Consider the following 26,405-nt stretch of genomic DNA (forward strand, 5'->3'; position numbering starts at 1 on the left):
AAGCAGTGTGGTGATTCTTCAAAGAACTAAAAACAGAAGTACTATTTGATCCAACCATCCCACTACTGGTTATACACCCAAAGGAATATAAATTGTTCTACCATTAAGATACATGCACACATATGTTCATTGCAGCGCTTTTCACAATAGCAAAGACATGGAATCAACCTGAATGTACATCAATGAGAGAGTGGATAAAGAAAATGTGGTAAAAGTGCACTATGGAATACTATGCAGCAATAAAAAACAATGAGATCATTTCCTTTGCAGGAACATGGATGGAGTGAGGCCATTATCAATAGCAAACTGATGTAGGAACATAAAATCAAATACTGCATGTTCTCACTCACAAGTGGGAGCTAAATGATGAGAACATATGAACAGAAAAAAAGGGAACAACAGGCACTGGGGCCTATTTGAGGGAGGAGGGGGTAGCAGGGAGAAGTTCAGAAAAGAAATAAAACTGTCGGGGACTATCTTTAGTACCTAAGTGGCAAAATAATCACTATGTACACCAAAACCCCAAATCAAATATTTACCTATTTAACAAACCTGCACATGTACTCCTAAATCTAAAATAAAATTGGATACTTCTTAAATCTTTCCTTTATTTATGTGTCCATCCTTCCACTTATCCATCCATCCATCTTTCCCTCCGTCCATCCATTCATTCATGTGTGTTGATAGTTATAATTCCACCTCCTTCAAAAGAGATCTGAGGGGTCTTACGATCAAGGCCAAGGTAAAATGATCACGGGGTAAAAGAAATAAACAAGTAACATGAGAGGAGAGGAATTTCCACTTTACAAGTCACCTCTGTTTTCTTTTCCTTTCATCCATCTTTTCTTCTTTGCCCGCTTCCTGTTCTACCTCTTTTCATTAGTCTCTGTTGATAATGCCTGGAGTCGCCCAGCACTTTCCTTTAGCTAAGGAGGTGGTACTCCAGCTGAAAAGACTTCAGCCCAGCCAACCTGGACTGTCAGCATTGCCTTTCAGTGGTAAATTATTTAGAATAGGATGGAGTAAGAAACCTGGGGTGATGCTGGAGTGCAGCAGTCTTTGTCAGGCAGAGAGCACAATGGCTAGCACTATAGGAATTATAATTCAATTCCACCACAGCAAAACAGTGAAGATAACAAATGTTTCCAAAACGAGATTAAGACTTGTAACTGTTTTCTAATTTCAGTGTACAAATGTTAGCAATAGAGCTAAGCATCCCTCTTGAGTATCTTTATAACCAAAGTAGACATATTATTCTCTCCTCCATCCTCATCCTGCCTCTCTCCTGCCCCAAAATAAAACAGTAAGAGTCACCTGTCTGGAATTCTGGAAGACACTCACCTGTGTTAGAATTAAGATCATCAGGCTCTGATTCAGTCCCATTTTGGCTTCCATTTCCCTGAAGAGTGTTCATAGCCATAAGCTTCATCTTCTGCAGTTTCATCGCCTCAGCCATTGCTGCAGCTGTTATACCTAAAATCAGAATTATTCCATTCCATTTATTTATTTATTTATATTAACAATTTCAACTTTTATTTTAGATTTGGGGGTACAAGTGCAGATTTTTCACATGAAAATATTGCATGATACTGAGGTTTGGGCTATGGATGATCCTTTGTAAAATGGGGATGATTTCTTAATGTAATTGAAAGCTGGATAAGTTTATTTTACAGAGCTATGATGCATAGCACAAACCAAAATTAACTTGAATTTGTTAATATTTTTAACAATGTATCTTTCAACTCTTATAATTCCTTCACGCTACAATGAATAGTTTATAAATTTAAAAAATATATATTCAACACATATCTGATCCTCAATTTGAAACACAAATAAAATAAAGATAGTAAAATGCAAATTGTTTAAAACAATCCAAGACTCTTGCTAATGTATTCTTTTGTCTGCTAAGAGTTTTGGATGGTTATTTTGGACAGAACTCACTATGTAGTAAATTCCATCTAAACCAACAATGTCAGTGGGAGCACTCTGAAATTCTGAAAGAAACACCTTTTAGTGTATATCCTCATTAGTGCATATCTAAAGGAACACTTTTCTAGTGCATATCCTTGCTAGCACTTTTATAAAGGATAGGGTGCCTCATCTATGAGGATCAGTTTAGTGGGGAGGGGAAGAAGAAGGAAAAGACTTCAGATATTCTTTCTACCTTTTTGTCTGCCTCATACTTACACACTGAGGAACCAAACGAATGAAAACATGGCATGCCACCTATATAGCCAGCATCTGTAGTATAGTTATAATCTTTTGTATTAATAAAAGTCAGATAGTAGAATAAAGCTCTCAGCATAATGGTATAAATAGACGGGGTGTGGGGGAATGGCCATAGATTAAAAAGTGAATATGTAAGTCTGAAATTATTTCTCCTAGGAAGTCTATATCAGACAGCAACACAACCATATATAAGGAAATAAGTACTAAAAGTACCAGAAAAATGCATACTCCAACGATGTCCTCCAAAAAGTCTAGTGAATTCAACTTAACTATATTTAGATAATGTCCCTAATCATCTACTGGTACACTGTTATCATGGGCCAAAAAGAAAAAAGAAAAATCTGGTAGATTTTGAAGCATGATTTCAGAATTGAGTAAAATTCATCCTACCATAAAAATGTGATTCAAGGAAAAGAAGGCAAACATTGGTTGTTCAAAAAACAACAACAAACAACAACAACAGCAAAAAAAACCATAACTGTCATTAGAAGATTCTTATTCTTAGAGGTAAAGTGAATCCTTATCAAACATGTGAGGGGAGGTAAATACAGGCTAAACCATCTGTGTGTTTGGCAGAATAACTAAGGTTCTATTTTGCCATTCTGTATTCCTATGATGCATAAAAAACTGGCAATGAAGCAAACTTTTCATTACATTAGATTGTCTCTAAATCATGGCAAAGAAAAAATCTGAAGGGAAATTTCCTTAGTATTTAAACTGATGATATACATTTGTACATTATCTTAACGGTCCAAGAGATTTTCTTGCCACATCTGATTTAGCTTTATAAAATTCCAATCCCCCAAATAACCCATTCAGCCCCCAAAGGGTATGTCTAGACAGAAAATACGATGGCAATGATTTAAACAAATGGACCCTGCTTAGGACTACCATGACTGAGTGCCTCATAATCAAAACTGTATCAATAAGTTTCCAGAATTTACATTGGCTCCTCAGAACTGAATCCGGCCATGGTAATTACTGAATTAACAGGTAATTTATTATTTGTAGGGTAAATAATGGATTTCGGTGAACAATATATGCTTCCTAACTCTGAAAACTAAAGGTATACGAATATCTAAACCCTCTCACAGAGAAAGAAAATTCATGGTAAAATGTTTGTCTCATATGATGATATTAAGATAATTAATTAGCAAGACTCCCCACATATTTTTAATTCATACAAAAAATTAGGAGCTAGTTTAATTCTTCAGTTTGCAGATGAGGAAACTGGGTCTCAGATTGAACTATTATAGGTCAGTTATTTAGGTGAAGATAGGGAGAAGTCCAAGTTTCCTGATGGAACCTAGATGTATTTGTTAAAGTCCTAAAGTAGTTCACACATGATTTAAAAAAAAACAAAAATTCTCTAAAGGATAAGATCCCCTTACTACATACGGTCATGAATTTTTGTTTTGTCTTTTATATAGCTCCTTATACTTGATTCAAAGTTTAGAGGTATAGCCTATATAACATATATTTTGTATTGCCTCATGGTCCAGAAAAAAAAATTATTATTTGACTTTTTATTTTATTTTTTGAAAACTACTTAGTAGAGGTACGATTGAGATACAAAAATCTGTACATATATAATGTATACAACTTGATGAGCTTGGAGCTAAGTATGTACCCATGAGACCATCACCATAATTTATACCATATTTGCAGTGACTTTAAGCTTATGAAACTCTTAAATCTTATTTGTTTAGTCTTCAGTGCAGCACCTGAATATCTGTGTCTTCAGATAATACCACAGTTAAGGATAGGAAAGCAGTGGAAAAGATGTTTTGGTTCATATGAATTTTTCATAGCAATTTGGCCTTTTATTCAACTGTTCAATTAAATTCTTATCCTCAGGAAGCTTCTCAGTGTAACACTGATAGATTTAAAATAGCACTTTATCACCTGGCCACAAGTTCTCAAAATGCAGGTCTGGAATAATTCGTAAAAAGGGCAATACATAAAGCTGATTCGGGAGTTACTTAGTTAAATTTTACTTGGGAATCGAAATTTCAACTTGCACCAGACAACTAGAAAATAGTAAGTTAAATGAAAATGAAAAGATGCCTTTAAAAGTGAAAGTGTTACAATATAGGTAAAAACCCACACATATACCTAGAAGATACCTAGAAGTATAAAAGTTGTCCTTTTCAGTCACTGAATCTGAAAATAGCACATTTATATTATGTTCAAATTACATATATTTAAATTATTGAAATTGGTTTGGAAAGGCAGAGATTCAATTTTACTGAGAAAACATTCACATTTTGCACTTACTGATAACTGAGCATTTACTTCTGTAAACTCAGTGCCTTCTATTCTTGTTCACTTAATTTCATTATTGCCTCAATGTCTAGTCACTGTAATTATTGACCAAGTCATAATGTATAGCCCTTATACTCTTCTTTTTATAATTTAAACATATTTATTCAGTTATTTGATTTGTTATTTTCTTTTTAAAAAACTACTTTACTGAGGTATGATTCAGATATAAAAAGCTGTAAACATATAATGCATAAACTTGATGAGATTGGACATACATATATATCCATGAGACCATCACCATAGTCTATACCATAAACGTCCATAAGTTTCTGCCTGTCTACTTTATTATTTTTGTTGTTTGTGTGATAAAAACACATAAAATAAGGTCCACCCTCTTAGCAAAGTTTTAAGTATACAATACAGTATTGTTAACTATAGACACTATGCTATACAGTAGATCTCTAGGACTTATTCATCTTGTACATCCGAAACTTTGCTCATCTCAACTAATAGCACCCTGGTTCCTCCTCTCCCCAGTGCATGGCAACCACCATTCTAATCTCTGCTTCCATGAGATTGACTATTTTAGATTAATCATATAAGTGGTGTCATGGTGTGTGTCCATCTTTCTGGCTTATTTCATTTAGCGTATCATCCTCCAGGTTTATTCATGTTGTCACAAATGGCAAGATTTCATCCTTTTTAAAAGCTGAATAATATTCCATTGTATATAATATACAAATACCAGGTTTTTTGAATCCATTCATCCATTATTGGTCATTTAGGTTTTTTCATATATTGGCTATTGTTAATAAAGCAGCAAGGAACATAGGAGTGCAGATATTTCTTTGAGATTCTGATTTTACCTCTTATATATATTCAGAAGTGGGATCATTTGATGGTATGATAGTTCTATCTTTAATTATTTAAGAAACCAAAATACTGTTTTCCATACTGGCTAAACTGTTTACATTCTCACCAATATTGTGCAAATGTCCTCTTAATCCACATTTTCACCAACACTTCTTATATTTTAAAAAAATGATAGTCCTATTAACAAGTGTGAGGTGACATCTCATTATGATTTTGATTTGTATTTCCCTGATGATTAGTGATATTGAACATGTTTTTTCAAAAACCTGTTGGTGATTTGTATGTCTTCTTTCAATAAAAAAATGTATTTTCAGCTTCGTTGCCTATTTATTTATTTATTTATTTATTTATTTATTTATTTATTTATTTATTTAAAGATATTTAGGAAACACAAGTGTCAGTTTCATACATCCATATATTGCATAGAGATAAGGTCTGGACTTTTAGTGTTTACTTTTCGTTATTGAGTTGCAGGATATCCTTATATATTTTGCACACTAATCCTTTGTTATATATATGATTTGAAAATATATTCTCCCATTCCGTAGGTTGTCCTTTCACTCTGTTGATTGCTTTCTTTGCTGTGTAGAAGCTTTTTAGTTTGATATAGTACTACTTCATATTTGCTTGTATTACCCATGCTTTTGGTGTCATATCCAAGAAATCATTGCCAAGACCAATGTCAAGAAATTTTATCCCTATGTATTCTTCTATCAGTTTTGTCATGTCAAGTCTTATATTCAACTCCATTTTTTAAATAAAAGTATACATTTAAGGGGTACCAGTGCAGTTTTTTGGATATATTATATATTGGTAAACTCTGAATTTTTGGTGTAACAATCATCCGAACAGTTTGCATTGTACCCATTAAGTAATTTCTCAACCCTCACCCCCTACCTGTTCTCCCACCCTTCTGAATCTCCAATGACTATTACTTTACACTCTATGACCATGTATACATGTTATTTAGCTCCCACTTATAAGTGAGAATATTCAGTGTTTGAATTTTCATTTCTGAGTTGTTGCACTTAATGGCCTCCAGTTCTACCCATGTTGCTGCAAAAGACAAGTCATTCTTTGTTACAGCTAAATAGTCTCCCGTGGTGTATGTGTATACCACATTTTCTTTGTTTTTTAAATTTTTTATTTCAGCTTTAGGGGTACATGAGAAGGTCTGTTATATAGATAAACATATGTCATGGGGGTTTGTTGTACATATTATTACATCACCCAGGTATTAATCACAGTACTCAATAGTTTTTTTTTTTTTTCCTAATATCCTCCACCATCCTCTCCGCTAAAGTAGACCCCAGTGTCTGTTGTTCCCTTCTTTGTATTCTTAACTTCCTATCATTTAGCTCTCACTTATAAGTGAAAACATGCAGTATTTGGTTTTCCGTTCCTGCCTTAGTTTGTTAAGGATGATAGCCTCCAGTTTCATCCATGTTCTCCAAAAAGGCATGATCTTGTTCTTTTTTATGGCTGCATAATATCCCATAGGGTATATGCACCACATTTTCTTTATCCAGTCCATCATTGATGAACATCTAGGTTGATTCCATGTCTTTAGTATTGTGGACAGTGCTGCAATGAACATTTACATGCATGTGCCTTTCTGATAGAATGCTTTATATTCTTCTAGGTGTATACCCAGTAATAGCATTGCTGGGTCAAATGGTGGTTTTGCTTTTAGCTCTTTGAGGAATCCCCATACTGCTTTCTATAAAGATTGAACTAATTCACACTCCCACCAACAGTGTGTAAGTGTTCCCTTTTCTTTGTAACCTTGCCAGCATATGTTATTTTTTTTTTTCTTTTTCATGATACCCATTTTGATGGAGGTGAGATGGTAGCACCTTGTAATTTTGATTTGCATTTCTATAATCATCAGTGATATAGGGTTTTTTTTCATATGCCTATTGGATGCATGTATGTCTTCTTTTGAAAAGTGTCTGTTCATATCCTTTGCCACTTTTTAGAGAAATTGTTTTTATCTTGTAAATTTCTTTAAGTCCCTTATAGACGCTGGATATTAGAATTTTGTCAGATGCATAGTTTGCGAATATTTTCTCCTATTCTGTAGGTTGTCTGTTTACTCTGTTAATAGGTTATTTTGCTGTACAGAGCTTTGAATTTTAATTAGATCTCATTTGTCAATGTTTGTTTTTGTTGTTCTTGCTTTTGGTGTCCTTCTCATGAAATCTTTGCCCATTCCTAGGTCCAGGATGGTATTGCCTAGGTTGTCTTCCAGGGTTTTTATAGTTTTTGGTTATACGTTTAAGTCATTAATCCATATTGAGTTAATTTTTGTATATGCTTTAAGGAAGGTGTCCAGATTCAATCTGCTCCATATGGCTAGCCAGGTATCCCAGCACCATTTATTAAATAGGGAGTCTTTTCCCCATTGCTTGTTTTTGTCAGCTATGTCAAAGATCAGAGGGTCATAGATATTCACCATTATTTCTGCACTCTCCATTTTGTTCCATTGGTGTATGTGCCTGTTTTTGTACCAGTGCCACACTGTTTTGGTCACTGTAGCCTTGTAGTATAGTTTGAAGTCAGGTAATGTGATTCCTCCAGCTTTGTTCTTTTTGCTTAGAATTTCCTTGGCTATTCCAGCTCTTTTTTAGTTCCATATAAATTTAATTTTTTCTAGTTCCGTGAAGAATGTTTTTGGTAGTTTGATAGGAATAGCGTTAAATTTGTACCTTGCTTTGGGCAGTCTAGCCATTTTAATTATGTTGATTCTTCCTATCCATGAGCAAGGAATGTTTTTCCAACCATTTGTGTCTTCTCTGATTTATTTGAGCAGTGTTTTCTAATTATCATTGCAGAGATCTTTCACCTCCCTGGTTAGCTGTATTCCTAGATATTTTAATTTCTTGTGACAATTATGAGTGGGATTGTCTTTCTGATTTGGCTCTCAGTTTGGCTGTTGTTGGTGTAGAGGAATGCTAGTAATTTTTGTACATTGATTTTGTATTCTGCAACTTTGCTGAAGTTACGTGTCAGTTGAAGGGGCTTTGGCACCGAAACTATGGGGTTTTCTAGATATAGAATCATGTCGGCCACAAACAGAGATAGTTTGACTTCCTCTCTTCTTATTCAGATGCCCTTTGTTCTTTCCTTTGCCTAATTGCTCTGGCTAGGACTTCCCATACTATGTTGAATAGATGTGATGAAAGAGGGCATCCTTGTCTTGTTGCAGTTTGCTTGCTCCAGAATGCTTGTTCCAAGCATTCTCCTTGAGGAGAATGCTTCCAGCTTTTGCACGTTCAGTATAATGTTTACTGTGGGTTTGTCATAGAAGGTTCTTATTATTTCGAGGTATGTTCCTTCAAAACCTATTTCATTGAGAGTTCTTAACATGCAGAGTTGTTGAATTTTATCAAAAGCCTTTTCTACGTCTACAGAGATAATCATTTGGTTTTTGTCTTTAGTTCTGTTTAGTTCTGTTTATGTGATGAATCACATTTATTGATGTTCATATGTTGAACCAACTGCATCCTGGGGATGAAGCCTACTTGATTATGGTGGATTAGCTTTTTGATGCATTGCAAGATTTGGTTTGCAAATATTTTTATGGAGGTTTTTTGCATCAATATTCATCAAGGATATTCACCTGAAGTTTTCGTTTTTTGTTGTGTGTCTGCCAGGTTTTGGTTTCAGGATGATGATGGTCTCTTAGAATAAGTTGGGGAGGAGTCCCTCCTCTTCAATTGTTTGAAATAATTTCTGTAGCAATTGTATGAGCTCTTCTTTGTACATCTGGTAGAATGTGACTGTGATTCCATCAGGTACTGGGCTTTTTTGGTTAGTAGGCTATTCATTACTGATTCAATTTCGGAGCTCGTTATTGGTCTGTTCTGGGAATCAGTTTCTTCCAGGCTCAGTCTTGGGAGGATGTATGTGTCCAGGAATTTATCCGCTCTTCTAGGTTTTCTAGTTTGTGTGTGTAAAAGTGTTTGTAGTAGCTTCTGACGGTTGTTTTGATTTCTCTGGGGTCAGTAGTATCATTCCCTTCATCATTTCTAATTGTGTTTATTTGGATCTTCTCCTTTTCTTTTTTAAGTAGTCTAACTAGTGACCTATTTTATTTTATTTAAAAAAAAATCCCTAGATTTACTGATCTTTTGAATGGTTTTCATGGGTCTCAGTTTCCTTCAGTTCAGCTCTGATTTTTGTAATTTCTCATTTTCTGTGAGGTTTGGGGTTGATCTGTTCTTGCTTCTCTAATTCATTCAGCTGTGAAATTAGCTTGTTAATTTGAAATCTTTCTAACTTTTTTATGTGGGCATTTAGTGCTATGAATTTCCCTGTTAACACTGCCTTCTATGTGTCCCAGAGATTCTGGTACATTGCATCTTTGTTCTCATTATTTTTAAAGAACTTACTGATTTCCGCCTTAATTTCATTATTTACCCCAAATCATTCAGGAACATTTTGTTTAATTTTCATATAATTGTATATTTTTTTAGATATTTTCATTGTGTTGATTTCTATTTTTATTAAGCTGTGATCTGAAAATGTGTTTGGAATGATTTTGGTTCTTTTCCATTTGTTCAGGATTGTTTTATGTCCAATTATTTAGTTGATTTTAGAGTATCTGCCATGTGGCAATGAGAAGAATGAATATTCTGTTGTTTTAGGGTGAAGACTTCTTTGAAGGTCTATCAGATCCATTTGGTCCAATGCTGACTTTATGTCCTCAATATCTTTGTTCATTTTCTTATTCAATGATCTATCTAATACTGTCAGTGGAGTGTTGAAGTCTCTCACTCTTATTTTGTGGGAGTCTATGTCTCTTTGTATGTCTCTAAGAGCTTACTTTCTGAATCTGGATGTTCCTGTGTTGGGTATATTTATGATAATTAGCTCTTCTTGTTGAATTGAACACTTTACCATTATGTAATGCTTGTCCTTGTCTTTTTTATCTTTATTGGTTGGAAATCTGTTTTTCTGAAATTAGAATTGCAACTCCTGTTTTTGTTTTCTGTTTTCAATTTGCTTGATAGATTTTTCTACATCCCTTTATTTTGAGCCTATGAGTGTCATGACATGTGAGGTGGATCCCTTGAAGATAGAATACTATGGGTTCTTGCTTTTTTATCCAGCTTGCCACTATGTACCTTTTAAGTGGGGCATTTAGCCCATTTACATTCAAGGTTCATATAGATATGTGTGGACTTGATATTGTCATTATGCTATTAGCTGGTAACTATGTTGGCTTGTTTGTGTGATTGCTTTACAGTGACACTGGTTTATGTGTTTAAGCATGTTTTTGTATTAGCTGATAGTAATCTTTCCTTTCTATTTTAGTGCTCCTTTCAAGACCCCTTGTAAGACACTTCTAGTGGTAATAAAGTCCCTTAAAATTTGCTTATCTAAAGAGGATCTTATTTCTCCTTCACTTAGGAAGCTATGTTTGGCTGGATATGAATTATTGGTTGAAGATATTTTTCTTTAAGAAGATTTATTATTATTAAATAAATATAGGCCCCCAATCTCTTAAGGCTTGTAGGATTTCAGTTGAGAGGTCTGCTGTTAGCCTCATGGGAATCCCTTTGTAGGTGACCCCCCCTTTCTCTCTAGGTGTGTTGAACATTCTTTCCTTCATTTCAATCTTGGAAAATCAGATGGTTATGTGTCCTTGTGATGATCTTCTTGTGTAGAATCTTGTAGGAGTTCTCTGTATTTGCTGAATTTGACTGTTGGCCTCTCTAGCAAGGTTGGGAAGTTTTCATGGACAATCTTCTAAAACATATTTTCCAAGTTGTTTGCTTCTCCCCTTCCCTTTCTGGGGTGCCAGTGATTTGTGGATTTTGCCTCTTTACATAATCCCATATTTCCTGGAGATTTTGGTCATTCATTTTTATTTTTTTTTTCTTTATTTTTGTCTGACTGTCTCATTTCAGAGACCCAGTCTTCAAGTTCCAAGATTCTTTTATCAACTTGGTTTATTCTACTACTAACACTTGTGACTGCATTGTGAAATTCTTCTATTGTGTTATTCAGCTCTGCCAGACACGTTAGGTTCTTCTTTACACTGACTGTTTTGTCCTTCAGCTCCTGTATCACTTTATTGTGATTCATATGTTCCTGGGATTGGATTTGCCAACCTCCTAAATCTCAGTGATCTTTGTTCCTATCCATATTCTGAATTCTATTTCTGTCATTCCAGGCAGTTTTGTCTGGTTAAGAACTCTTGTGGGAGGACTGGTGTGATCATTTGGAGAATGTATGACACTCTGGCCATTTTAGTTATCAGAGTTCTTACGCTGGTTCTTTCTCATCTCTGTGTGTGGTTGTTCCTTTAATTGTAGTGTAAATTGAATACAGTCAATAGAGTTCTTTTTTGGATGTTTTCACCGGGCCAAGGCTTTGTGTAGTGTCTTTATTTGAGGCTGACTTTTTGTCTGTGGTTTCACAGAGGGAAATGTTAGTAAAGTATTGTTGGGGTTGAAGCTTTGGGATGTGATACTTAGCCTTATTGGTTAGTTGGTAGACTCTTGCTTGGTTGTGTGGCTCCCCTATGTTTCCTCACAGTTGCAGCTGTGTTCCCCCTCCTGCTCTGAAAGGGTGGCTTCCTCTCCCCCTTCAGTGCTGGCTGTAGTTCATGACTTGGCCCTCCTTAGCTGCCTACTGCAGTTCCTAGGCGATCTCAGTGTTTATGTTCCTTCCCCAGCTCAGAGGCACTAGATGAAGAGATCTTAGTGGTTGTGGCCAAGGGTTATTTTGCTTGACTCTTGGGGGATCTGCCACAGAGAGAGATGCAGGTGTAAGCAATCACTCCATCCAGTCATCCCAAGAGGGAAGGTTTGTGCTTTGGGCCCAAGCCAGGGGTTTACTGTCTGGTTATGAACCGTGAGAGGTGTGGGAGGCATGTGGGAGATGAACTGGCCTCCTCTCCTTGTGTCAACTGCAGCTTGTTGGAGATGTGGATAAAGCACTTAGGGTCTTCGCTTCTTCATTAGTCTGGGAGTGGCAAGGACAGTTCCACAGCAGAGGCAGCGACAGAGAGGCTTTCAGTTGCCCTTGGAGGCTCTGTCCAGGGAGTTGCTGAGTTTGTACTGGCTCAATAGCTCTGGCGGGGGGTGGCTGGAAGCACAGACTGGAGGGCGTGTCCAGTGAGGAGATACGGGAACAGGCACCCGTGTAACAGTCTGGCTAGTTTTCCATAGGGTTGCTGCAGTATGCTTGGGGCCCGCTCCGGTCCCTAGTCACCTGGGATTTTCCAGAACCCAGAGGTGTCATCAGTGAAGGATGCAAAACAGCAAAGATGGTAGTCTGTCCCTCCCTCTAGGAGCTTTATCCCAGGGAGGTACAAACCTGTTGCTGTTCCAAAAGCACCTGTAGGAAGTTGGTGGAGACTCCAGTTGGGAGGTACCTCTCAGTGAGGAGAAATAGGATCAGGCATCCACTTAAAGCAGCAGTCCGATCATGTTTTGGTAGATCAGCTGTGCTATGCAGGGGAATCCTTTCTGCCCTGGGTCAGCTCAGAATCTTCAAAGCCTGATAGCTGGAACTACTAAGGTGCCCCAGTAGCAAAGATGGTGGCCTGCCCCTCCACCAAGGAGGTCCTTCTTAGGGAGGTGCAATGCCACTACTTGTAGCTGGCTGGAATTCTAAACCAGTGGGTCTTATATTGTGATGTGCATTGGAAGTGGGGCCTGCAGGCTGTTACTGTTCAGCCCCCTGGATTCAGCCTCTTTCCTAGGGGTATGTACCATAGTATAGCCTACCACTTTGCAGGAGCTGCAGCTAATTTTGCCAGTAAGCCCAAGTATCTAAGGCTCCAGGGCCTCCAACGCATGCCTGAGCAACTGCTCTGCCATAATTCCATATAGCTCTGTCTGTCAGACTGAAGACTGAAGGCCTTGGTGGACTGGGTTCACAAGGACATCTCCTGACCAGAGGGTTGCAAAGATCTGTGGGAGAAGTGTGGTTTCCCAGAGTCGCTCATTCATTCACCACTTCCCTGGGCAAAGCTCCATGTTGCTCCCAGGTGGGCTTTTTTCCGGTCTTGCTTTTCTTCATTCTCTGTGGGTCAAGTTGTTTCCTGGATCAATTCCAATGTGAGTACCTGGATGTTACAGTTGAAGATGTTGCGTTTACTCTCTCAATTTCTGTTCCTCTCTGTGAGAACCACACACACTAGCTGCTTCTAGTTGGCCATCTTGGTCACTCACCGCTACCATATTTTCTTTATCCAGTCATTCACTGATGGACATTTAGGTTGATTCCATATCTTTGCTATTGTGACTAGTGCTGCAATAAACATATAAGTGCAGGTATATTTCAGATATAATGATTCCTTTTCCTTTTGGTAGATATCCCGTTGTGGGGCTGCTGGATCGAATGGTAGTCCTACTTTTAGTTCATTGAGAAATTTCCATACTGTTTCCATAGAGGTTGTACTAATTTACATTCCCACTAACAGTGTATAAGCATTTCCTTTCTCCATATCCTCACCAAGAGTTGTTATTTTTTTTTCCTTTTTAAAAATAGCCAGTCTGACTGTTATAAGATAATATCTCATTATGGTATTAATTTGAATTTATCTGATGAATAGTGACATTAAGTATTTTTTCACATGCTTGTTTGTCATCTGTATGTCTTCTTTTCAAAAATATCTATTCATATCCTTTGCCCACTTGTTAATGCAGTCTTTTTTTTTCTTTGTTGTTGAGTTGTTTAAGTTTCTTATAAATTATGACTATCAATCCCCTGTTGGATGCAGAGTTTGCAAATATTTTCTCCCACTCTGTCAGTGGTCTGTTCACTCTGTAGATTATTTCTTTTTCTGTGCCAAAAGTTTTTAGTTTAATTCCCATTTGTCTATTTCTGTTTTTATTGTTTGTGCTTTTGAGGACTTAGTCATGAATTCATTGCTTAGACAATTGTCCAGATGAATTTTTCCTGGGTTTTCCTTGATATTTTTATAATTTCAGGTGTTACATTTAACTCATTAGCTCTGGAGCTAGTTTTTTCATATGGTGAGAGACAGGGATCCAGTTTCATTCTTCTGCATATAGTAATACAATGTTCCCAGCACCATTGAAGAGGGTGGGTGTCCGTTCCCCAGTGTATGTTTTGTCAACTTTGTTAAACATCAGTTGGCTGTACGTATATGGCTTTATTTCTGGGATCTCTATTCTGTTCCACTGATCTATGTGTCTGTTTTAACACCAGTTTCTTGTTGTTTTCATGTATTATTTGGGATCAGGTACTGTGTTGTATAATTTGGGATCAGGTACTGTGATGCCTCTGCCCTTGTTCTTTTTGCTTAAGATTGCGTTGGCTATTCAGGCTCTTTTTTGGTTCCATATGAATTTTAGGATTTTTAAAAAAATATTGTGAAAAATGACATTGGTATTTTTTAAAATTTAACTTGTACTTTAGCTTTTGGGGTACAAGTACAGGTTTAGTATGTAGGTAAACTTGTGTCACGAGGGTTTGTTATGCAGATTCTTTCATCACTCAGGTACTATGTCTAGTACCCATTAGTCTGCTCCCTCTTCCCAACCTCCACTCTCTGGTAGGCCCCAGTATATGTAGTTCCCTTCGATGTGTCCATGTGTTCTCATCATTTAGCTCCCACTTAAAAGTGAGGATATGTGGTATTTGCTTTTCTGCTCCTGCATTAGTTTGCTAAGGATAATATTCTGCAATTCCATCCACGTTCATGCAAAGAACATGATTTTGTTCTTTTTTATGGCTGTATAGTATTCCATGGTGTATATATACCACATTTTCTTTAATCAATCTACCACTGGTGGAAATTTAGGTTGATGCCATGTCTCTACCATTGTGAATAGTGCTGCAAATGTCTCTGGGTATAATAATACCATTCAACACAGCAATCCTGTAATGGGAATTGCCGAGCTGAATAGTATTTTTTTAGGACTTTGAGGAATAGCCACACTGCTTTCCATGATGGTTGAATTATCTTACACATCAACCAACAATATATAAATGTTCCTTTTTCTCTGAAAACTAACAAGCATCCGTTATTTTTTTGGCTTTTTACTAATAGCCATTCTGACTTGTGCTAGATGGTATGTCATTGTGGTTTTGATTTGCATTTCTCTAATAATCAGTGATGTTGAGCTTTTTTTTCATAGGCTTCTTGGTCACATGTGTGTCTTCCTTTGAAAAGTGTCTGTTCATGTCCTTTGCCCGCTTTTTAGTGGGGTTATTCAGTTTTTTTCTTGTAAATTTGTTTAAGTTTATTATAGATGCTCTATATTTAAACTTTGTCACAGGAATACATTGAAAAAAAATCTATCCCATTCTGTAGGTTACATGTTTACTCTGTTGATACCCTCTTTTGCTGTATAGAAGCTCTTTAGTTTAATTAAATCTCATTTGTCAATTTTTGTTTTTGTTGCAATTGCTTTTGGTGTCTTTGTCATGAAATCTTTGCCCATTCCTATGTCCAGAATGGTATTGCATAGATTATATTCTAGGGTTTTTATAGTTTGGGGTGTTACATTTAAAACTTTAATCCATATTGAGTTAACTTTTGTGTGTGATGTAAGAATGGGGTATTGTGTCAGTCTTCTGCATATGGCTAGCCAGTTATCCCAGTATCATTGATTGAATAGGGAGTTCTTTCCCCATTGCTTGTTTTTGTCAGTGTTGTCCAAGATCAGGTAGTTGTAGTCGTGTGGCCTTATTTCTGGGCTCTCTATTCTGTTTCATTGGTCTACGTGTCTGTTTGTGTACCAGTAGCATGCTGGGTATTTTTTGTTGTTTTTTGTTTGTTTGTTTGTTTGTTTTTGTTAATTTGTTTGTTTTGAGATGGAGTTTCACTCTTGTTGCCCAGGCTGCAATGCAATGATGCGATCTCAGCTCACTTCAACCTCTGCCTCCTGGGTTCAAGTGATTCTGCTATCTCAGCCTCTTGAGTAGCTGTGATTACAGGCTCCTGCCACTACGCCCAGCTCATTTTTGGTACTCTTAGTAGAGATGGAGTTTCACCATGTTGACCAGGCTGGTCTCGAACTCCTGACCTCAGGTGATCTGCCTGTCTTGGCCTCCCAAAGTGTTGAGATTACAGACGTGAGCCACCGCAACCAGCCTAGCATGCTGTTTTTGTTAATGTAGCCATGTAATACAGTTTAAAGTCAGGTAGCATGATCCCTCAAGCTTTGTTCCTTTTACTTAAAATTGCCTTGGGTATTTGGGCTCATTTTGGCTCCATATGAATTTTAAAATAGTTATTTCTGGGTTTGTGAAAAATGTCATTGATAGTTTAATAGTAATAGCACAGAATCTATCAATTGTTTTGGGAAGCATGACCATTTTAAAAATATTAATTATTTCTATCCATGAGTATGGGATGTTTTTCTATTTGTTTGTGTCATCTCTGATTTATTTGGGCAGTGTTCAGTAGTTCTTCTTGAAGGGATCTTGCACCTCCCTGGTTAGCTGCATTCCTAGGTATTTTATACTTTTTGTAGCAATTGTGAATGAGATTGTGTTCATGATTTGATTCTCAATTTGACTGTTGTTGGTGTATAGGAATGCTAGTAATTTTTTTGCATTGATTTTATATTTTGAGATTTCATTGAAGTTGTTTATTAGCTTAAGCAGATTTTGGGCTACTATGGGGTTTTCTAGATATAGGATCATGTCATCTGCAAACAGAAATTGCTTGACTTCCTCTCTTTCTATTGGCATGCAGTTTATTTCTTTCTCTTGATTGATTACTCTACCCAGCACTTTCAATATTATGTTGAATAGGAGTGGTGAGAGAAGGCATTCTTGTCTGATGCCAGTTTTCAAGGGGAATGCTTCTGGCTTTTAACCATTAAGTATGATGTTGGCTGTCGGTTTGTCCTAGATGTCTCTTATTATTTTTCTTATTATTTTGAGGTATGCTCCTTCAATACCTAGCTTGAGAGTTTTTTTTTTTTTTTTTACCACCATGAAGCGTTACATTTTATCCAAAGCGTTTTCTGCTTCTATTGAGATAATCATCTCGTTTTGTCATCGGATCTGTTTATATGACGAGTCACATTTACTGCTTTGTGTATGTTGAAGCAACCTTGCATTCCAGGGATAAAGCTTACTTGATTGTGGTATATAAGCTTTTTGATGTGCTGCAGAATTTATTTTGCCAGTATTTTGTTGAGGATTTTTGCATCTGGTGTTTATGAAGGGTATTAGCCTGAAGTTTTCTTCTTTCATTATATCTCTACCAGGTTTTGGCATCAGGATAATGCTGGCCTTATAGAATGAGTTAGGGAGGAGTCCCTCCTTCTCAACTTTTTGGGGAATATTTTCAGCAGGCATGGTACCAGCTCTTCTTTTTATATCTAGTATAATTCAGCTGTGAGACTTTGATATTTTGAAAAAGATTGCAGGGAATCTGTAGATTGCTTTGCCCAAGTACGGTCATTTTAATTATATTAATTCTTCTAATTCATGAGCATGGTATGTATTTCCATTTGTTTTTGTCCTCTATAATTTCTTTCATTCTTGTTCTGTAGTTTTCTTTTACAGATCTTTCACTTTCTTGGTTAAATATATTCCTAGGTATTTCAATTTTCGTAGCTATTAAAAATGGGATTAATTTTGTTCTCAGCTTGTTGTTGTTGGCATATACAAATGCCACTGATTTTCGTACCTTGATTTTGTGTCCTGAAAATTTACTAAATTCATTTATCAAATCTAAGTATTTTGGTGGAGACTTTTGGTATTCTAAATATAAGATCATGTCATCTTCAAAGTGGACCAATTTGACTTCCCTGTTTCCACTTTGAATGTCTTTTATTTCTTTCTCTTGTCTAATGGCTCTGGCTAGAATTTTCAGTAATATGTTGAGTAGAAGTGGTGAAAGTGGGCATCCTTGTCTCATTCTAGTTCTTAGGAGGATTGCTTTCATCTTTTCCCCATTCAATATGTTGTTGGCTGTAAGTTTGTTATGTATGGCTTTTATTATTTTGATGTATGTTCTATGTTGATATGCTTCAGATTTGTCTCCCTGCCCAAATCTCATGTCAAATTGGAGGAAGCAGTGGTGGTAGGTGATTGGATAATGGGAGTGGATTTTCCACTTGCTGTTCTCCTGATAGTGAGTGAGTTCTCATGGCATCAGATGGTTTAAAGGTGTGTGGCACTTCCCCTTTCACTTGTTCTCTCTCTCATGCTCAGCTATGGTAAGAAATGCTTGTTTCTCCTTCAACTTCCACCATGATTGTAAGTTTCCTATGGCCTCCTAGTAATGCTTCCTATATGGCCTGTGTAACTGTGAGTCAATTATACCTCTTCTCTTCATAAATTACCCAGTCTCAGTTGTTGAGGGTTTTTATTATGAAAGGATGCTGAATTTTATCAAATGCGTTTTTCTGCTTCTGTTGAAATGGTCGTGTTGTTTTTGTTTTTAATTCTGTTAATATGGTGAATCACATTTGTTGATTCAGGTATGTTGAAACATGCTTCCATCTCCTGTGTAAAAACCACTTGATCATGGAGTATTATCATTTAGTTCTGCTTCTTTTAGCTGTGCTGTTGAATTTGGTTTGCTAGTATTTTATTGAGGGTTTTTGTATCTATGTTCATTGGGGATATTGGCCTGTAGTTTTCCTTTTTTAGTTGTGTGCTTGTCTGGCTTTGGAATCCAGGAAATATTGGCCTTGTAGAAGGAGTTAGGAAGTATTCCTTCCTTTTAGATACTTTGAAAGAGTTTTAAGAGGATTGGTACCAGTTCTTCTATGCATGTCTGGAAGAATTCATCCATGAATTTTTCTAGTCCTAGGATTTTTGTATGTGTGTCCCGAGATTGTTTTTAATTATTACTGATTAAATCTTACAGCTTATTGTTGGTCTGTTCAACATTTCTTCCTTGTTCAATATTGGGAGGTTGTATATTTACAAGAATTTATCCAATTTCTCTGTTTTTTAATTTGTGAGTGTATAGTCCGTCATAGTAGTCTCTAAAGATCTTTTGTATTTCTGTGGTACCATTAGTAATGTCTCTTTTTTCATTTTTAATTATGTTTATTTGCATCTCCTCTCTTCTTAGTTTGTCCAACTAGAGTTTTATCCATTTTGTTTCTCTTTCAAAGAAAGATTTCATTTCCTTTATCCTTTGTACTTTTTGGTCTTTATTTCATTTAGTTCACTCGAATCTCTGTTTTTGTTTGTTTGTTTGTTTTTTGGCTAGCTTTGGGTCGGGAGTTTCATTTGCTCTTCTTTTTCTAGTTTCTTGAGGTGCAACATTTGGCTATTAATTTGTGGTCTATTTTTTCTTGATGTAGGAATTTCACTCTATGAATTTCTCCTAGCACTGCCTTTGCTGTATCCCATAGGTTTTATTATATTGTATCTTCATTTTTGTTTTAGAAAAGTTTTTAATTTCCATCATAATTTTGTCATTGACCGAAAGAACTCTCAGGAGCATTTTGCTTAATTTCCAGGTATATGTATAGCTTCTAGAATTCCTCTTGGTGTTGATTTCTAGTTTTATTTCTCTGAAGTCTGAGAAAATACTTGATATGGTTTTAATTTTAAACAATTTATTGAGAATATCTTTAATTCATTGTGAGTTGATTTTTGTGTTTGCTGAAGGGTCCAACTTCATCCTCTGAAGTGAATACTAAGTTTTCCCAGCACCATGTATTGGAGGGACTACCTTGTCCCCGTTGTGTATTCTTTCTACATCCTCTTCTTAACTTAAAATTCAACATAATATTTTGAAAAATAACCCATATTATGAATGTGTGTGTGTGCACATGTGTATGACTATTATAATTGTTAGCACATATATTAGGTCCAAATTGAGGCTTAGAATGTTGAGAGAAGTTCTTAAGTGTTACAATAACTTTAATAAACATCTAAATCAAATCCTCCATTTTATAAATGCAAAACTCTAAGTCTAGAGTGGAAAAGTGAAGCAGGGGCTAAAGATAACACAGTCAGTCAGTGGTAGAGCCGTAAAGTCCACACAAAATGGAAAACTTCAAATAATTGGATGGCGTTCCATGTCAAACGGAGGTAATGAAACCTTTTTGCCCTAGTGCTTTCTTTACTAATCCCAAAATTCATAATCTTGACTTGAACTTATTTAAAACTCTCTAAAATGGATCCGCAGAGATACCTTATATGTCACTGACCAGAATAAAGGAGAAATTGCGTCATATAACTTTTCTGGACTTCAGTTTATTCATGTGCAAAATGGAGTTCAGCCAGATTGTCCTTGAGATCCTTTATGAGTCTGTGATTCCGTCTAGATTTGCTTTGTACTAGAGAGTCTTCTGAAATTCCAGTTTTTAAAATCATTCATGCATGCCCTAAAACAAAGTTTTTCTTGTACTCCTTTCTCACTAGTAAACAAGGATTTGATTTACAACTTTATGTCATCTACAGTCCTTAAACTAGCAGTGTGTGAAGAAAAAATGATGGCTTGCAATACAATTTACAAGGAAAAGAAACAAAAATGTTTGGTGACTTTGGGTTCCTCCACTGATGTGAACTATGTCCTTCCCATCATATTAGTTTGAAATATTTTCTGTCAATACTGTGAGCAAGTAAATTAACCAAGGGAGAGCTATGAGTAATCAAACCTTGAGGTTTACAATGAATTAAATATAATGGTGAGTCAGTTCACTGCAATATGGTTTTATATTTTAAAAATAACGCAATTAAATTAACAGTCAAGGCATTGCAATTGATAATATCCCTCCAAAAATGAAAAGCAGTTTAGATCTGCCATATTATTTCCATCTATCTGTCAAGTACCGTGTGTTAGCTTGTTTGTTGTTGCAATCAAAGCTACTTTGGGTCAAATATGATGTATCAAAATATGAATAATAAAACATCTGTTAGTATGAAATATTAATGTTATATATCACATTGAATCTACTGGAAGCAATTTTGAAATTCTCTACAAATCAACTGGGAAGATGTAAATCTTTCCAAACAGAGGTAGTATCTGAGTTTATTTTCAGTTGATGCCTAGGCTCTGAATTCTACTAAGAAAAATACTAGAGACTGAAAAAGCAAAGAAACCACATGAAAGTATTTACAGGTTAACCAAATGAGGAACAAAAATTCCGGTGGTTTTTAAGTGTCACCATTCATGGATAGACACAAGATTAAAATTTAGTTCAATTCCATGACTGTAAGGGAAAAGTTGACAAAATACAGCTTTGGAAGGATCTCAAAACATTCAACAGGAGCTGCATTTTGCTACACATGAGCAAAGTCTTCAAATGATGTGAACACTAGAAGTTGACTATATTTTGCAAATATCTGTTGAGTTACAGATAGATATTAAGAGAGAATACACTCAGTCTGTGCTAAAGTTCCACTTGCTTCACCAAAACAACAGTTGGAGGATGTACAATCAGGCAGTGAATTTGCAGTTACGTTTCTGCAAATGCATAATAGGCACTTCAGTTGCCTGTAATCCAAGCTACTCTGGAGGCTGAGGCAGGAGAATAGCTTAAATCCAGGAGGCGGAAGTTGCAGTGAGCTGAGATAGTGCCACTGCACTCCAGCCTGGGCAACAGAGCAAGACTCAGTTTAAAAAAATGTTTAATAAGCTCTTCAGACACCCCTGTTACATCTACTGTTAAAATATTAAAAGCAAAAGAAAAGCTCCATACAGAATCTGTCTTATATCAACTTTTTCCAAACTACTTTTCATTTGACTACTTGTTCCACAAAATGTTAAAAGAGCATCTATTTAAAAATGGAGAAATTGGGTAAGAAATTTCCCAGGCCAAATTAGGAAACAATGAGTTAATAAAAACCTTACCTAGCACTTGTCATATGCCACAAGCTCTCTCTCGTTCATATATATATATATATATACACACACACACACATACATATATACATGTATACACACACACACACACACAATTCAAAAGCAACCTTAAGAGGGTAATAACATTACTATTTCCATTTCTCAGATGAGTAAACCAAGACAGAAACTGAATAATTTGTCTAATTTCATGCAGCTAATAAATCTTGAAATTGGGGTTTAAACCCAGTTACTCCAGGTTTTTTTAATGGCAGTTTTTTTTTTAAAGCTTTACACATGTAATATTTTAATGAATTTCCAAAAGAGCCATAAAATGGAATACCTATTATTTGATCTAAAATACTAAAATTCTGTAGAACACAGTTTGAGAAATGCTGCACTAAATCTATTTCTTTTAGCAAAGGATATAAACTCAACTTCATCTGCTTGGATACTATTATTTTCTGAATTTGAATTTAAGCTGTATATTGATATCAGGATTTCTTAAAATTTATATAAAGTTCATCTGTTCTCTCATTGAGTAATCATGAGTTATACTTGTCTGTTGGTAGTTTATTTTTATTATTTACTTATTTATTTATTTTTTGAGACAGGGTCTCGCTCTGTTGCTCAGACTGGAGTGCAGTGGCACAATCCCAGTTCACTGCAGCCTCGACCACCCCAGACTCAATGGATACTCCCACCTCAGCCTCCTGAGACTACAGGCATGTGCCACTAAGCCCGGCTTTTTTTTTTTTTTTTTTTTTTTAAATTCTGCAGAGACAGGGTTTCACTATGTTGCTCAGGCTGGTCTTCAACTTCTGAGCTCAACTGATCCAACCACCTGTTTCCCAAAGTGCTAAGATTAGAGGCATGGGCCACCGCACCCAGCCCACTGGTGATATTTTAAATTGTAAATGTTTCCTCTTTTTCTACCTTATAATTAAGAGAATTATTAATTGTCTTTCTTGTACCACTGAATAGATAATCTTCTTGTTTAAGAAAATTTGAGCCATAATAATTCTTAATATTACATACAAATTCCAGTAAGTTGCACTCTGCCCTAAGGTGACTTATTTGAGCATTTTTATAGAGTATTACGGGATGTTTCAAGATCATTTTTAAGGAATTTCCAGCCCTGACTTGCCATACGACTATGATATCTAAATCAGAATATCAGAAGTGGTATGATCAGCAAATGCCATTGTGATTCGAGGAGAGAGTGTACATTAGACATAGACTAGAGGTGACAAAACACTCCTAATTTCTGACATTGGACCAAGAGTGACTCTTTCCATGCCTAGTTAGCCCAGAAATTCAAGAAGACTACCTGAAATGCTGGGAACCCAAGAAAATTAGCAGCAATATATACTCCTGTTTTTTAGAAAGGCAGTACTGTCTGTAGAAAAGCAGCAATACTTTGCAAAATACAGTACAATAAATTTCCCTTTATAAGTAGAATAAATGGGAAATTAACCTCAAATTCAATAATATATTTTAGTCTAAAATTGAATTGTAGTGCTAATTTCCGCATAGCAGCTAATGAAAATTCAAATGTGTTCTGTACTTGTTAAAAGGTATCAAACTGCCAGTAGGAGAACATTAAATCTCAATAATGAACCACCTTCCAGAAAGGTAATTGGCTTCCTAAAGATCACTTCTCTTGTGGCTTTTCAGTAGCCATTCTTCCCTTGGATATACCACATAAATGCCAGAGAATCAACCGTGCAATCAATTCTCCACTCTTCAGAATAGTGATTCTCAACCAGTGTCATGCTCTATTGCTGCAGAGAGCAACTACTATGATTCTTAGTTGTTTTTATTCAACATTGTGATAGTTTGTGTTTTAAATATGTGTATACTACTTAAATGAAGGACAGGGGGCGGAGCAAGATGGCCGAATAGGAACAGCTCCAGTCTCCGACTCCCAGCACGAGCGACACAGAAGACCGGTGATTTCTGCATTTTCAAATGAGGTACTGGGGTCATCTCACTAGGGAGTGCCGGACAATCGGTGCTGGTCAGCTGCTGCAGCCCGACAAGCGAGAGCTGAAGCAGGGCGAGGCATCACCTCACCTGGGAAGCACAAGGGGGAAGGGAATCCCTTTTCCTAGCCAGGGGAACTGAGACACACAACACCTGGAAAATCGGGTAACTCCCTACCCAATACTGTGCTGTAAGCAAACGGGCACATCAGGAGAATATACCCCACACGTGGCCGGGAAGGTCCCACGCCCACGGAGCCTCCCTCCTTGCTAAGACAGCAGTCTGCGGCGATCAAACCGCAAGGCAGTAGCGAGGCTGGGGGAGGGGCGCCCGCCATTGCTGAGGCTTAAGTAGGTAAACAAAGTCGCTGGGAAGCTCCAACTTGCTGGAGTTCACAGCAGCTCAAGGAAACTGGCCTGTCTCTGTAGACTCCTCCTCTGGGGACAGGGCACAGCTAAAAAATAACAAGGGAAGCAGCAGAGGCCTGTGCAGACACAAACGACTCTGTCTGACAGCTTTGAAGAGAGCAGTGGATCTCCCAACACGGAGGTTGAGATCTGAGAAGGGACAGACTGCCTGCTCAAGTGGGTCCCTGACCCCTGAGTAGCCTAACTGGGAGACATCCCCCACTAGGGGCAGTCTGACATCCCACACCTCACAGGGTGGAGTACACCCCTGAGAGGAAGCTTCCAAAGTAGGAATCAGACAGGTACACTCGCTGTTCAGCAATATTCTATCTTCTGCAACCTCTGCTGCTGATACCCAGGCAAACAGGGTCTGGAGTGGACATCAAGCAATCTCCAACAGACCTACAGCTGAAGGTCCTGACTATTAGAAGGAAAACTATCAAACAGGAAGAACACCTATACCAAAACCCCATCGGTACGTCACCATCATCAAAGACCAGAGGCAGATAAAACCACGAAGATGGGGAAGAAGCAGGGCAGAAAAGCTAGAAATTCAAAAAATAAGAGCGCATCTCCCCCTGCAAAGGAGCGCAGCTCATCGCCAGCAACGGATCAAAGCTGGTCAGAGAATGACTTTGACGAAATGAGAGAAGAAGGCTTCAGTCCATCAAACTTCTCAGAGCTAAAGGAGGAATTACGTACCCAGCGCAAAGAAACTGAAAATCTTGAAAAAAGAGTGGAAGAATTGACAGCTAGACTAATGCAGAGAACGTAATAAACAAAATGACAGAGATGAAAACCATGACACGAGGAATACATGACAAATGCACAAGCTTCAGTAACCGACTCGATCAACTGGAAGAAAGAGTATCAGCGATTGAGGATCAAATGAATGAAATGAAGCGAGAAGAGAAACCAAAAGAAAAAAAGAAGAAAAAGAAATGAACAAAGCCTGCAAGAAGTATGGGATTATGTAAAAAGACCAAATCTACGTCTGATTGGGGTGCCTGAAAGTGAGGGGGAGAATGGAAACAAGTTGGAAAACACTCTTCAGGATATCATCCAGGAGAACTTCCCCAACCTAGTGGGGCAGGCCAACATTCAAATTCAGGAAACACAGAGAATGCCACAAAGATACTCCTCTGGAAGAGCAACTCCAAGACACATAATTGCCAGATTCACCAAAGTTGTAATGAAGGAAAAAATCTTAAGGGCAGCCAGAGAGAAAGGTCCGGTTACCCACAAAGGGAAGCCCATCAGACTGACAGCAGATCTCTCGGCAGAAACTCTACAAGCCAGAAGAGAGTGGGGGCCAATATTCAACGTTCTTAAAGAAAAGAATTTTAAACCCAGAATTTCATATCCAGCCAAACTAAGTTTCATAAGTGAAGGAGAAATGAAATCCTTTACAGATAAGCAAATGCTTAGAGATGTTGTCACCACCAGGCCTGCTTTACAAGAGACACTGAAGGAAGCCCTAAACATGGAAAGGAAGAACCGGTACCAGCCATTGCAAAAACATGCCAAAATGTAAAGACCATCAAGGCTAGGAAGAAACTGCATCAACTAATGAGCAAAATAACCAGTTAATATCATAATGGCAGGATCAAGTTCACACATAACAATATTAACCTTAAATGTTAATGGACTAAATGCTCCAATTAAAAGACACAGACTGGCAAACTGGATAAAGAGTCAAGACCCATCAGTCTGCTGTCTTCAGGAGACCCATCTCACATGCAGAGACATACATAGGCTCAAAATAAAAGGATGGAGGAAGATCTAACAAGCAAATGGAGAACAAAAAAAAGCAGGGGTTGCAATCCTAGTCTCTGATAAAACAGACTTTAAACCATCAAAGATCAAAAGAGACAAAGAAGGCCATTACA

General features: G+C 37.0%; 1 protein-coding gene across 2 annotated transcripts in view; it reads right to left on the minus strand.

Moving 5' to 3' along the window:
• Nucleotides 1-26,405, minus strand: part of DACH2 (dachshund family transcription factor 2) — a 714,928-nt gene that overhangs the window by 197,965 nt on the left and 490,558 nt on the right. For both annotated transcript variants that reach the window (XM_026452154.1, XM_026452153.1), the window contains one exon: nt 1,342-1,473. In XM_026452154.1, the coding sequence (XP_026307939.1) occupies nt 1,342-1,473 (132 nt within the window). The remainder of the gene's footprint in view (nt 1-1,341; nt 1,474-26,405) is intronic.

Source organism: Piliocolobus tephrosceles, chromosome 12 (genome assembly GCF_002776525.5).
Source record: "Piliocolobus tephrosceles isolate RC106 chromosome 12, ASM277652v3, whole genome shotgun sequence".
Lineage (NCBI taxonomy): Eukaryota > Metazoa > Chordata > Mammalia > Primates > Cercopithecidae > Piliocolobus > Piliocolobus tephrosceles.